The 15665-nt window shown below is 39.0% G+C and overlaps 1 protein-coding gene across 3 annotated transcripts in view; it reads right to left on the minus strand.

Annotated features, from left to right (window-relative positions):
• Nucleotides 1–614: 614 nt before the first annotated feature.
• The window catches only part of ENOX1 (ecto-NOX disulfide-thiol exchanger 1), a gene marked incomplete at both ends in the record, with an annotated part of 282081 nt that continues 267030 nt past the window's right edge, over nt 615–15665 (minus strand). For all 3 annotated transcript variants that reach the window (XM_079721567.1, XM_079721568.1, XM_079721569.1), the window contains one exon: nt 615–746. In XM_079721567.1, the coding sequence (XP_079577693.1) occupies nt 615–746 (132 nt within the window). The remainder of the gene's footprint in view (nt 747–15665) is intronic.

Below are 15665 nucleotides of genomic sequence, written 5' to 3' on the forward strand. Positions count from 1 at the left end.
ATTCTCAAGGAGTCCAATCACATCTTCTGCCTCTTCAATAAGGCAGAAGTCCCTAGAACAGCATATAACTTAATTTACAAAATACAGTAACTGTTCAGACACATATTCAAGTTTTCTTTTGGTATGATTTTTTTTCCTCACTGTAAAATTACTTTTTTTTTCTCTCTCTCTCTCTCTTTTTTTTTTTTTTTTTTTACTAAAACAGAAAGACTTTCAGGAAAATGTCATTGAATGATTTCAGCTATAGATTACATATACAACAACTCTGTAGCCTAGCAACAACCATTGCCACACCATCATTAACTTTAAATATTTTACTTGGTGAGCTATTCTCAAATGTAGCATATTTTAAGGTTTTGCCATCATGACTGTGCAATCGTTGGTTTTCATAGCAAACAGATCTGTCACAGTATGAATCTTTGTTTGTTTTAGGGAACTGGTACACAATTATATTTCCACTCACAAGAGAACGCCACAGATGTAACTAAAGTCAGGCTCTGATGGCTCCATAAAGGTCCTGCGCTGGACCAGCCCCAAACCTCCTGGGCTCACACTGTACAGCCCTGGCTGGGTTCAGGCAGTTTCATATCCAGAGACTTTGCTGCTCTTCACAGTTAGGTAGTTTTAATTCCTTCAAAGGCACACAACTTCCACCTTTTTTCCAGCGTTGCTCCCACGCCTGTGAATTCCTGTTTAAACATGCGTGGCAACCTCATCAAAAGCATTTCGATTTCGTTTGCAGATATCTGTTTGTTAGAAAGGAAGAAAAATCACTTTTGGGGAACAGGGAGGCAGGGGGTTGAGTGAGGACATGCTTTCCCAATGAGACAAACGTAGTTTCCTACTAGGCTGTAAAGTAATGTTCTTATAAAAGGAGCACAAGTTAAAGGGCTGAATGTGATTAGCTTCATCATCTCCTGGGCAGCTGGTGGGAGGGGGGCATGAGACAAGTGGGTGGAAAGTTTCAGGTTCACCCTTCATATGGATGGCTACCTTACTGACAGCACTGTGCCTGAACAGCCCTCCCTAGATAAAAAAGGAGATGGGGTGGGATTTAAGATGGCTCAGAGCAAACTGATCACCACTTGGGGAAAGCTACCACTCCCCTGATACAAAGGGCAGCACTTTTATCTAACTTGGTGAGGGCCAGAGGGCATGTCGGTGGATTTCTTGCCACCCTAACTTTCTCTTAACTTTCACAGGGACCAGAAGACCATAAAGGTTTAGGAATAAAAATGAAACCCAGCACCCACAGCAATAAAAGTCTCAAGGTCCATCCAGTCATAAAACCCAGGTAGGTTTTTTAAATGCATTTTTTTTTCTTCTCCCAACTTTTATTACATATATTTTTAGACCAGTAATTCATTTTTTCTTAAATAAAGAACAAAACAACCACAACCCTTTTACTCTAATGCAGCCATTGCTCTTTTTTTTTTCTTCTGTGTTTGAATCCTAATCCATGCATATATATAGGGATCTCAAATAGCAAGTTGACTGAGATCCTGGAAATGGAGGTCTGAGATTTCTGTTTAAATTCCATATCATACTATTGTTATGATCCAAATGACCCTACCAAGATAGTTTTTCTAAGTAAGTCTCAACAAGTGGGGATGACAACATTTAGTAAGGATGTGTGAAGACTACTGGCTTAGCACAGATTTGGGCACAGAGAAATGTTCAGTGAATAAGACCTCATTATTTTTCTTGGTACAATCACTGTATGGATATCATTTTACAGTCTATACTTTACTTTCCATTTAACAATTAAGAGAGACCAGGGACTTCCCTGGTGGTCCAGTGGTTAAGACTCTGCACTTCCAATGCAGGGGGTGTGGGTTCGACCCCTGGTCAGGGAACAAGGATCCCACACACACATGCCATGTGGCAAAAAAACCCAAAACAACCAATTAAGAGACCAAACAAACAACTGATACCACAGAAATACAAAAAACTGTAATAAAAGAATACTATGAACAATTATATACCAACAAATTGGACAACCTAGAAGAAATGGACAAGTTTCTAGAAACATACAACCCACCAAAACTGAATCAAGAAGAAATAGATATTTCGAACAGACTGATCACTAGAAATGAAATAGAGTCTGTAATTAAAAAAGAAAAAAAAAGCCTCCCTGCAAACAAAAGTCCAGGACCAGATGGCTTCACTGGGCAATTCTACCAAACATACAAAGAAGAACTTATACTCATCTTTCTCAAACTCTTCCAAAAGATTGAAGAAGGAATACTCCTGAAGTCATTCTATGAAGCCACCATCACCCTGATACCAAAACCAGACAAAGACAATATAAAAAAAGAAAATTACAGGCCAATATCTTTGATGAATATAGATGCAAAAATTCTCAACAAAATACCAGCAAACTGGGTCAGAAGACTAGATGGATGGCAATGTGAGAAGGACTTATCTTGCCATGGCTGGCTTTGAAGACAGAGGTAGGGAGCCATGATTCAAGGAACACAGACAGCTTCTAGGAGCTGGACAAGGACTCCTGCCAGTGTTGCTGAGGCATCCTGCATCACTCAGAATCGCAGTGGTTACCCAGTTGGTGCTGAAGGAAGTTCTGTTATGGATGCACAATTAGACTTCCTTATTACTACTGTGAAGGGGTGCTGTTGAGCCTGTTGATATGGCACTGGTTTGTAAAAAAAAAATCTATCAATCAGTAATTAAGAGTATGTACATCATGAAGATGGCAGAATAGAAGGACCTTGAGCTCACCTCCTGACATGAGCACACCAAAATCACAACTAACTGCTGAACAACCATTGATAAAAAAGACTGGAACCTACCAAAAAAGATATTCTAATCCAAAGACATAAAGAAGAAACTCAGCAAGATGGTAGAAGGGGCACACTTGCGAAATAATCAAATCCCATATCCCCTGGGTGGGTGACCCACAAACCGGAGAACAATTATATTGCAGAAGTTCTCCCACAGGAGTGAGAGTTCTGAGCTCCATGTCAGACTCCCCAGCCTGGGGGTCTGGCATTGGGAGGAGGACTGCCCAGAGCATTTGGCTTTGAAGGCCAGTGGGGCTTGAGTGCAGGAGCTCCACAGGACCAGAGGAAACAGAGACTCCATTCTTGGAGGGCCCACACGATTTCTTGTGTGCACCAAGACCCAGGGCAAAAGCAGTGACTCCATAGGAGCCTGGGTCAGACCTACCTGCTGGTCTTGGAGGGTCTCCTGGGGAGGCAGGGGGCAGCTGTGGCTCACTGTGGGGACAAGGACACTGGTGGAAGAGGTACTGGGGAATATTCATTGGCGTGAGCTCTCCTGGAGGCTGCCATTTTGGCACTAAGACCTGGCCCTAAGCGCCTGTAGGCTTCAGTGCTGGGACGCCTCAGGTGAAATGACCAACATGGCAGGAACAGAGCCCCACCTGTCAGTGGACAGGCTGCCTAAAGACTTCCTGATCTCACAGCCACCTCTAGACATGCCCCTTGACATGGCCCTGCCCAGCAGAGGGCCAAGACCCAGCCCCACCCACCACCAGTGGGCAAGCATCAGCCCTTCCCACCAGGAAGCCTGCACAAGCCTCTAGGCCAGCCCCACCCACCAGGGGGCAGACATTAGAAGCAAGAGAACTAGGATCCAGCAGCATGCGGAACCAAGACAGCAAACGCAGATCAGAACCTACCCTGGGACCAGCTGGTCCCCTGGCCCTTTGGTGACAAGAAGGGAGTGTATTGCTGGGACACATAGGACGTCCCCTACAGAGGGCCACTTCTCCAAGGTTAAGAAACATAACTAACCTTCCACATACATAAACATACAAATAGAAATTTAGACAAAATGAGATGGCAGAGGGATATGTTTCAGATGAAGGAACAACATAAAACCCCAGAAGAACAACTAAGTGACATGGAGATAGGCAATCTACCCGAGAAAGAATTCAGAGTAATCATTGCAAGGATGAGCCAAGAACTCAGGAAAAGAATGGATGCACAGAGCGAGAAGTTACGAGTTTTTAATAAAGAGTTAGAAAATGTAAAGAGCAACCAAACAGAGTTGAAGAATACAATAACTGAAATGAAAAACACTAGAAGGAATCAATAGCAGAATAAATGAAACAGAAGAATGGATAAGTGAGCTGGAAGACACAGTGGTGGAAATAATTGCCACAGAGAAGAATAAAGAAAAAATAATGAAAAGAAATGAAGACAGTTTAAGAGACCTCTGGGACAACATCAAATGCACCAACATTCGCATTATAGGGGTCCCAGAAGGAGAAGAGAGAGAGAAGGGGCCTGAGAAGATATTTGAAGCGATAAAAGCTGAAAACTTCCCTAACATGGGGAAGGAAACAGTCACCTAAGTCCAGGAAGAGAGTCTCAGGCATGCCAAGAAACAGTAATCAAATTGACAAAAATTAAAGACAAAGAAAAAATATTAAATTGACAAGAGAAAAGCAACAAATAACATACAAAGGAATCCCCATAAGGTTATCAGCTGATTTTTCAGCAGAAATGTTACAGGCCAGAAGGGAGTGGCACAATAGAATTAATGTGATGAAAGGGAAAAACCTACAACCAAGAATACTCTACCCAGCAAGGCTCTCATTCAGATTTGACAAAGGAATCCAAAGCTTTACAGTCAAGCAAACTCTAGAAGAACTTAGCACCACCAAAGCAGCTTTACAAGAAATGCTAAAGGAACTTCTCCAGGTGGAAAGAAAAATGCCACAACTAGAAACAAGAAAATTACAAAATGGGAAAGCTCACTGGTAATGGCAAACATACAGTAAAGGTAGGAAATCATCTACACACAAATATGATATCTAAGCCAGTAATCATGAGGAGAGTACAAATGCAGGATATTTGAAACATATTTGGAATTAAGAGATCAGTGACTTAGAACAATTATGTACATATATATAGACTACTATATCAAAACCTCATGGTAACTGCAAACAAAAAAAAACTATAGTAGATACACACACAGAAAAGAAAAAGGAGTCCAAACACAACACTAAAGACAGTCATCAAATCACAAGAGAACAAAAGAAGAAAGGAAGAAAAAAGACCTACAAAACCAAATCCAAAACAATTAACAAAATGGCAATAAGAACATACATGTTGATAACTACCGTATGTAAACGAATTAAATGTCCCAACCAAAAGACACAGACTGGCTGAATGAATACAAAAACAAGATCTGTTTATGAGCTATCTACAAGAGATCCACTTCTCAGACCGAGAGACACATGCAGACTGAAAGTGAGGGGAGGGAAAAAAGGTATTCCCAAATGGAAATCAAAAGAAAGCTGGAGCAGCAATACTCACAGAAGACAAAATAGAGTTTAAAATAAATACTGTTACAAGAAACAAAGAAGGACACTACACAGGGATCAAGGGATCAATCCAAGAAGAAGATATAACAATTGTAAATATATATGCACCCAACATAGGAGCACCTCAATATATAAGGCAAATACTAACAGCCATAAAAGGAGAAATCAACAGTAACAGTGAGGGACTTTTCATCAATGGACAGATCATCCAGACAGAAAGTCAATAAGGAAATACAGGCCTTAAATGACACATTAGACCTGATGGACTTAATTGATATTTATAGAGGATTCCATCCAAAAGCATCAGAATACACTTTCTTCTCAAGTGCACATGGAACATTCTCCAGGATTGATTACATGTTGGGCCACAAAGCAAGCCTCAGTAAATTTAAGAAAAACTGAAATCATATCAAGCATCTTTTCCAAGCACAGCACTATGAGATTAGAAATCAACTACATGAAAAAAACATAAACACGTGGAGGCTAAACAAGATACTACTAAATAACCAATGGATCACTGAAGAAATCAAAGAGGAAATAAAAAAAATACGTAGAGATAAGTGAAAGCAAAAACATTACATTCTAAACCCTATGGGACACAGGAAAAATAATTTTAAGAGGGAAGTTTATAGTGATACAAGCTTATCTCAGGGAACAACAACAAAAAAATCTCAAATAAACAGCCTAACCTTACACCTAAAGCAACTAGAGAAGGAGGAACAAACAAAACCCAAAGTTAGTAGAAGGAAAGAAATCATAAAGAACAGAGCAGAAATAGAGACTAAGAAAACAGTAGAAAAGATCAATGAAACTAAAAGCTGGTTCTTTGAAAAGATAAACAAAATTGATAAACTTTTAGCCAGACTCACCAAGAAAAAAAGAAGGCCCAAATCAATAAAATTAAAAATGAAAAAGGAGAAGTTACAACCAACACCACAGAGATACAGAGGATGAGACTAGTACGAGCAACTATACACCAATAAAATGGACAACCAAGAAGAAATAAACAAATTCTGACGAAGGTACAATCTCCCAAGACTGAACCAGGAAGAAATGGAAAATTTGAACAGACCAATTACCAGTACTGAAATTGAATCAGTGATTAAAAGACTCCCAACAAACAGAAGTCCAGTGCCAGATGGCTTTGCAGGCAAATTCTACCAAACGTTTAGAGAAGAGTTAACACCTATCCTTCTGAAACTATTCCAAAGAATTGTAGAGGAAGGAACACTCCCAAACTCCATCTATGAGGCCACCATCACCGTGATACCAAAATCAGACAAAAATACCACAAAAAAAGGAAACTACAGGCTAATATCACTGATGAACATAGACGCAAAAATCCTCAACAAAATACTAGCAAACTAGGGGCAACTTAACCGGGAGAACGCACGGTGTGCCTAGGCTGGTGCAACGTCCTGCCGGACTCTGCCGCCGCAGGCTCACCCCGCATCCTCACCCATCCCTCCTCCCCAGCCTGAGTGATCCAGAGCCCCCGAAGCAGCTGCTCCTTTAACCCCATCCTGTCTGAGTGAAGAACAGACGCCCTCAGGTGACCTACGTGCAGAGGCGGGGCTAAATCCAAAGCTGAGCAGCGGGGAGCTGTGTGAACAAAGAAGAGAAAGGGAAATCTCTTCTAGCAGCCTCAGGAGCAGCGGATTAAGTCTCCACAATCAACTTGATGTACCCTGCATCTGTGGAATACCTGAATAGACAACAAATCATCCCAAATTGAGGAGGTGGACTTTGAGAGCAAGATTTATTATTTTTTCCTCTTTTTGTGAGTGTGTATGTATATGCTTCTGTGTGAGCTTTTGTCTGTGTAGCTTGGCTTTCACCATTTGTCCTAGGGTTCTATCCGTCCATTTTTTTGTTTTTTTTTTCTTAATTATTTTTCATTTTAATAACTTTATTTTATCTTACTTTATTTTATTTTATCCCCTTCCTTCCTCCCTTCCTCCCTCTCTTTCACTCTTTCTTTCTTTCTTCCTTTCTTTCCACATTTTCTCCCTTTTATTCTGAGCTGTGTGGATGAAAGGCACTTGGTGCTGCAGCCAGGAGTCAGTGCTGTGTGCCTCTGATGTGGGAGAGCCAACTTCAGGACACTGGTCCACAAGAGACCTCCCAGCTCCACATAATATCAAATGGCAAAAATCTCCCAGAGATCTCCATCTCAACACCAGCACCCAGCTTCACTCAACGACCAACAAGCTCCAGTGCTGGACACCCTATGCCAAACAACTAGCAAGACAGGAACACAACCCCACCCATTAGCAGAGACGCTGCCTAAAATCATAATAAGGCCACAGACACCCCAAAACACACCACCAGACATGGACCTGCCCACCAGAAAGACAAGATCCAGCATCATCCACCAGAACACAGGCACTAGTCCCCTCCACCAGTAAGCCTACACAACCCACTGAACCAACTTTAGCCACTGGGGACAGACACCAAAAACAACGGGAACTACGAACCTGCAGCCTGCAAAAAGGAGACCCCAAACACAGTAACATAAGCAAAATGAGAAGACAGAAAAACACACAGCAGATGAAGGAGCAAGATAAAAGCCCACCAGACCTAACAAATGAAGAGGAAATAGGCAGTCTACCTGAAAAAGAATTCAGAATAATGATAGTAAAGATGATCCAAAATCATAGAAATAGAATAGAGAAAATGCAAGAAACAGTTAACAAGGACCTAGAAGAACTAAAGATGAAACAAGCAATGATGAACAACACAGTAAGTGAAATTAAAAATACTCTAGATGGGATCAATAGCAGAATAACTGAGGCAGAACAGATAAGTGACCTGGAAGATAAAATAGTGGAAATAACTACTGCAGAGCAGAATAAAGATAAAAGAATGAAAAGAACTGAGGACAGTCTCAGAGACCTCTGGGACAACATTTAAATGCACCAACATTCGAATTACAGGGGTTCCAGAAGAAGAGAAAAAGAAAGGGACTGAGAAAATATTTGAAGGGATTATAGTTGAAAACTTCCCTAATGTGGGAAAGGAAATAGTTAATCGAATCTAGGAAACACAGAGAGTCCCATACAGGATAAATACAAGGAGAAACACGCCAAGACACATATTAATCAAACTGTCAAAAATTAAATACAAAGAAAACATATTAAAAGCAGCAAAGGAAAAACAACAAATAACACACAAGTGAATCCCCATAAGGTTAACAGCTGATCTTTCAGCAGAAACTCTGCAAGCCAGAAGGGACTGGCAGGACATATTTAAAGTGATGAAGGAGAAAAACCTACAACCAAGATTACTCTCCCAGCAAGGATCTCATTCAGATTTGATGGAAAAATTAAAACGTTTACAGACAAGTAAAAGCTGAGAGAGTTCAGCACCACCAAACCAGCTTTACAGCAAATGCTAAAGGAACTTCTCTAGGCAAGAAACACAAGAGAAGGAAAAGACCTACAATAACAAACCCAAAACAAGTAAGAAAATGGGAATAGGAACATACATATCGATAATTAATTACCTTAAATGTAAATGGACTAAATGCTCCCACCAAAAGACACAGAGTGGCTGAATGGATACAAAAACAAGACCCATATATAGGCTGTCTACAAGAGACCCACTTCAGACCTAGAGACACATACAGACTGAAAGTAAGGGGATGGAAAAAGATACCCCATGCAAATGGAAACCAAAAGAAAGCTGGAGTAGCAATTCTCATATCAAACAAAATAGACTATAAAATAAAAACTATTAGAAGAGACAAAGAAGGACACCACATGATGATCAAGGGATTGATCCAAGAAGAAAATATAAAAATTGTAAATATTTATGCACCCAACATAGGAGCACCTCAATACATAAGGCAAATACTAACAGCCATAAAAGGGGAAATGGACAGTAACACATTCATAGTGGGGACTTTAACACCCAACTTTCACCAACGGACAGATCATCCAAAATGAAAATAAATAAGGAAACACAAGCTTTAAATGATACATTAAACAAGATGGACTTAATTGATGTTTATAGGACATTCCATCCAAAAACAACAGAATACACATTTTTCTCAAGTGCTCATGGAACATTCTCCAGGACTGATCATATCTTGGGTCACAAATCAAGCCTTGGTAAATTTAAGAAAACTGAAATTGTATCAAGTATCTTTTCCGACCACAACATTATGAGACTAGATATCAATTACAGGAAAAGATCTGTAAAAAATACAAACACATGGAGGCTAAACAATACACTACTTAATAACAAACTGATCACTGAAGAAATCAAAAAATACCTAGAAACAAATGACAATGGAGACACGACAGCCCAAAACCTATGGGAGGCAGCAAAAGCAGTTCTAAGAGGGAAGTTTATAGCAATAGAATCCTACCTTAAGAAACAGGAAACATCTCGAGTAAACAACCTAGCCTTGCACCTAAAGCAATTAGAGAAAGAAGAACAAAAAAACCCCAAAGTTAGCAGAAGGAAAGAAATCATAAAGATCAGATCAGAAATAAATGAAAAAGAAATGAAGGAAGCGATAGCAAAGATCAATAAAACTAAAAGCTGGTTCCTTGAGAAGATAAACAAAATTGATAGACCATTGGCCAGACTCTTCAAGAAAAAAAAGGAGAAGACTCAAATCAATAGAATTAGAAATGAAAAAGGAGAAGTAACAACTGACACTGCAGAAATACAAAAGATCATGAGAGATTACTACAAGCAACTCTATGCCAATAAAATGGACAACCTGGAAGAAATGGACAAATTCTTAGAAATGCACAACCTGCCAAGACTGAGTCAGGAAGAAATAGAAAATATGAATAGAGCAATCACAAGCACTGAAATTGAAACTGTGATTAAAAATCTTCCAACAAACAAAAGCCCAGGACCAGATGGCTTCACAGGAGATTTCTGTCAAACATTTAGAGAAGAGCTAATACCTTTCCTTCTCAAACTCTTCCAAAATATAGCAGAGCAAGGAACACTCCCAAACTCATTATCTGAGGCCACCATCACCCTGATACCAAAACCAGACAAGGATGTCACAAAGACAGAAAACTACAGGCCAATATCACTGATGAACATAGATGCAAAAATCCTTAACAAAATACTAGCAAACAGAATCCAACAGCACATTAAAAGGATCATACACCATGATCAAGTGGGGTTTATTCCCGGAATGCAAGGATTCTTCAATATATGCAAATCAATCAATGTGATACACCATATTAACAAATTGAAGGAGAAAAATCATATGATCATCTCAATAGATGCAGAGAAAGCTTTCGACAAAATTCAACATCCATTTATGATAAAAACCCTGCAGAAAGTAGGCATAGAGGGAACTTTCCTCAACATAATAAAGGCCATATGTGACAAACCCACAGCCAACATCGTCCTCAATGGTGAAAAACTGAAACCATTTCCACTAAGATGAACAAGACAAGGTTGCCCACTCTCACCACTCTTATTCAACATACTTCTGGAAGTTTTAGCCACAGCAATCAGAGAGGAAAAAGAAATAAAAGGAATCCAAATTGGAAAAGAAGGAGTAAAGCTGTCACTGTTTGCAGATGACATGATACTATACATAGAGAATCCTAAAGATGCTACCAGAAAACTACTAGAGCTAATCAATGAATTTGGTAAAGTAGCAGGATACAAAATTAATGCACAGAAATCTCTGGCATACCTGTACACTAATGATGAAAAATCTGAAAATGAAATCAAGAAAACACTCCCATTTACCACTGCAACAAAAAGAATAAAATATCTAGGAATAAACCTACCTAAGGAGACAAAAGACCTGTATGCAGAAAATTATAAGACACTGATGAAAGAAATTAAAGATGATACAAAAGATGGAGAGATATACCATGTTCTTGGATTGGAAGAATCAACATTGTGAAAATGCCTCTACTACCCAAAGCAATCTGCAGATTGAATTTAATCCCTATCAAACTACCACTGGCATTTTTCACAGAACTAGAACAAAAAATTGCACAATTTGTATGGAAACACCAAAGACCCCGAATAGCCAAAGCAATCTTGAGAAAGAAAAACGGAGCTGGAGCAATCAGGCTCTCTGACTTCAGACTGTACCACAAAGCCACAGTAATCAAGACAGTATGGTACTGGCACAAAAAGAGAAATATAGATCAATGGAACAGGATAGAAAGCCCAGAGATAAACCCACACACATATGGTCACCTTATCTTTGATAAAGGAGGCAGGAATGTACAGTGGAGAAAGGACAGCCTCTTCAATAAGTGGTGCTGGAAAGACTGGACAGGTACCTGTAAAAGTATGAGATTAGATCACTCCCTAACACCATACACAAAAATAAGCTCAAAATGGATTAAAGACCTAAATGTAAGGCCAGAAACTATCAAACTCTTAGAGGAAAACACAGGCAGAACACTCTATGACATAAATCACAGCAAGTTCCTTTTTGACCCACCTCCTAGAGAAGTGGAAATAAAAACAAAAATAAACAAATGGGACCTAATGAAATTTCAAAGCTTTTGCACAGCAAAGGAAACCATAAACAAGACCAAAAGACAACCCTCAGAATGGGAGAAAATATTTGCAAATGAAGCAACTGACAAAGGATTAATCTCCAAAATTTACAAGCAGCACATGCAGCTCAATAACAATAAACCAAACAACCCAATCCAAAAATGGGCAGAAGACCTAAACAGACATTTCTCCAAAGAAGATATACAGACTGCCAACAAACACATGAAAGAATGCTCAACATCATTAATCATTAGAGAAATGCAAATCAAAACTACAATGAGATATCATCTCACACCAGTCAGAATGGCCATCATCAAAAAAATCTACAAACAATAAATGCTGGAGAGGGTGTGGAGAAAAGGGAACACTCTTGCACTGCTGATGGCAATGTGAATTGGTACAGCCACTATGGAGAACAGTATGAGGTTCCTTAAAAAAGTACAAATAGAACTACCATATGGTCCAGCAATCCTACTACTGGGCATATACCCTGAGAAAACCATAATTCAAAAAGAGTTATGTACCAAAATATTCATTGCAGCTCTATTTACAATAGCCAGGAGATGGAAACAACCTAAGTGTCCATCATCGGATGAATGGATAAAGAAGATGTGTCACATATATACAATGGAATATTACTCAGCCATAAAAAGAAATGAAATTGAGCTATTTGTAATGAGGTGGATGGACCTAGACTCTGTCATACAGAGTGAAGGAAGTCAGAAAGAGAAAGACAAATACCGTATGCTAACACATATATATGGAATTTAAGAAGGATAAAAAAATGTCATGAAGAACCTAGGGGTAAGACGGGAATAAAGACACAGACCTAGTAGAGAATGGACTTGAGGATATGGCGGGGGAAGGGGAAGCTGTGACAAAGTGAGAGAGTGGCATGGACATATACACACTACCAAACGTAAAATAGATAGCTAGTGGGAAGCAGCTGCATAGCACAGGGAGATCAGCTCGGTGCTTTGTGACCACCTAGAGGGGTGGGATGGGGAGGGTGGGAGGGAGGGAGACGCAAGAGGGAAGAGATATGGGAACATATGTATATGTATAACTGATTCACTTTGTTATAGAGCAGAAACTAACACACCATTGTAAAGCAATTATACTCCAATAAGTATGTTAAAAAATACTAGAAAACTGACTCCAACAATACATTAAAAGGATCATACACCATAATCAAGTGGGATTTATCCCAGGGATCAAGGGGCTTTTCAATATCCACAAATCAATAAGTGTGATACACCATATTAACAAATTGAATAGAAACCATATGATCATCTCAATAGATGTAGAAAAAGCTTTTGATAAAAATTCAACACCCATTTATGATAAAAACTCTCCAGAAAGTGGGCACAGAGGAAACATATCTCAAAATAATAAAGGCCATATATGACAAACTCACAGCTAACATCATACTCACTGGTGAAAAGCTGAAAGCATTTCCTGTAAGATCAGGAACAAGACAAGGATGTCCACTCTCACCATTTTTATTCAACAGTTTTGGAAGTCCTAGCCATAGCAATCAGAGAAGAAAAAGAAATAAAAGACTTCTTTTCCAAATTGGAAAAGAAGTAAAACTGTTATATTTGCAGATGACATGATACTGTACATAGAAAATCTTACAGACGCTACCAGGAAAGTATTTACTAAACCTCATCAATGAATTTGGTAAAGTCTCAGGATATGAAATTAATACACAGAAATCTGTTGCATTTCTATACAGTAACAACAAAATATCAGAAAGAGAAATTAAAGATATAATCCCATTTACCATCACACCAAAAAGAATAAAATACTTTGGAATAAACCTACCTAAGGAGCCAAAAGACCTGTACACTGAAAACTGTTAAGATGCTGATGAAAGAAATTGAAGATGACACAGATTGAAAGATATACTGTGTTCTTGGATTGGAAGGATCAATATTGTCAAAATGACTATACCATGTAAGGCAATCTATAGATTCTATGCAATCCCTATCAAATTACTAATGGCATTTTTCACAGAACTAGAACAAATATTTTAAAATTTTATGGAAACACAAAAGACCCCGAATAGCCAAAACAATCTTGAGAAAGAAAAATGGAGTTGGAGGAATCAGGCTCCCTGACTTCAGACTATACTACAAAGCTACAGTCATCAAAACAGTATGGTACTGGCACAAAAAGAGAAATATAGATCAATGGAACAGGATAGAACGCCTGGAAATAAGCCCACACACCTATGGTCAATTAATCTACAACAAAGGAGGCAAGAATATACAATGAAGAAAAGAGTCTTTTTAATAAGTGGTGCTGGGAAAACTGGGCAGCTACATGTAAAAAAATGAAATTAGAACATTCTCTAACACCATACACAAAAATAAACTCAAATGGATTAAAGACCTGAATGTACAACTGGATACTATAAAACTCCTAGAGGAAAACATAGGCAGAACACTCTCTGACATGAATTGCAGCAATGGTTTTTTTTTTATCTCTCTCCTAGAGTAATGGAAATAAAAACAAAAATAAATAGGACCTCCTCAAACTTAAAAGCTTTTGCATAGCACAGGAAGCCATATACAAAATGAAAAGACAACCTACAGAATGGGAGAAAATATTTACAAACAATGCAACTGACAAGGGATTAATCTCCAAAATACACAAACAGCTCATACAACTCAATAACAAAAAATCAACCCAATCAAGAAATGTGTAAGAGATCTAAATAGACATTTTTCCAAAGAAGATATACAGGTGGCCAAAAGACATATGGAACCATACTCAACTTTGCTAATTATTAGACAAATGCAACAAAGCTACAATGAGGTACCACTTCACACCAGTCAGAATGGCCATCATTAAAAACTCTACAAACAGGCTTCCCTGGTGGTGCAGTGGTTGAGAGTCCACCTGTCAATGCAGGGGACACAGGTTCAAGCCGTGGTCTGGGAGGATCCCATGTGCCGTGGAGCAACTAAGCCCGTGCACCACAACTACTGAGCCTGTGCTCTAGAGCCCACGAGCCACAACTACTGAACCCACGTGCCACAACCACTGAAACCCACACGTCTAGAGCCGTGCTTTGCAACAAGAGAAGCCATCGCAATGAGAAGCCTGCGCACCTCAATGAAGACTAGCCTCTGCTTGCCTCAACTAGAGAAAGCCCACGCGCAGCAACGAAGACCCAACACAGCCAAAAATAAAATAAATAAATTAAAAACAAACTCTATAAATAACAAATGGTGGAGAGGATGTGGAGAAAAGGGAACCCTCCTACATTGTTGGTGGGAATGTAAGTTGGTACAGCCACTATGGAAAACAGTATGGAGGTTCCTTAAAAAACTAAAAATAGAGCTACCACATGATCCTGCAATCTCACTCCTGGGCATATATCTGAAGAAAACTATAATTTGAAAAGATACATGCACTGCATTTTTCATAGCGGGACTATTTACAAGAGCTAAAACATGGAAGCAACCTAAATGTCCATTGAAGATGTCCATTGTCCATTACGAAGATGTGGTATATTTATACAATGGAATATTACTCAGCCATAAAAAAGAATGAAATAATGCCATTTGCAGCAACATGGATGGACTTAGAGATTATCAGACTATGTGAAGTAAGCCAGACAAAGACAAATATCATAAGATATTGCTTATATGAGGAATCTAAAAAAAATGATACAAATGAACTTATATAAACAACAGAAATAGACTCACATAGAAAAACTTATGGTTACCAAAGGGGAAGTGAGGGGAAAGGATAAATTAGGAGTTTGGGATTAACATATACACACTACTATATATCAATAAATAACCAACAAAGACGTACTGTAAAGCACAGGGAA

The sequence above is a fragment of the Hyperoodon ampullatus genome (genome assembly GCF_949752795.1).
Source record: "Hyperoodon ampullatus genome assembly, chromosome: 16".
Classification (NCBI taxonomy): Eukaryota; Metazoa; Chordata; class Mammalia; order Artiodactyla; family Ziphiidae; genus Hyperoodon; species Hyperoodon ampullatus.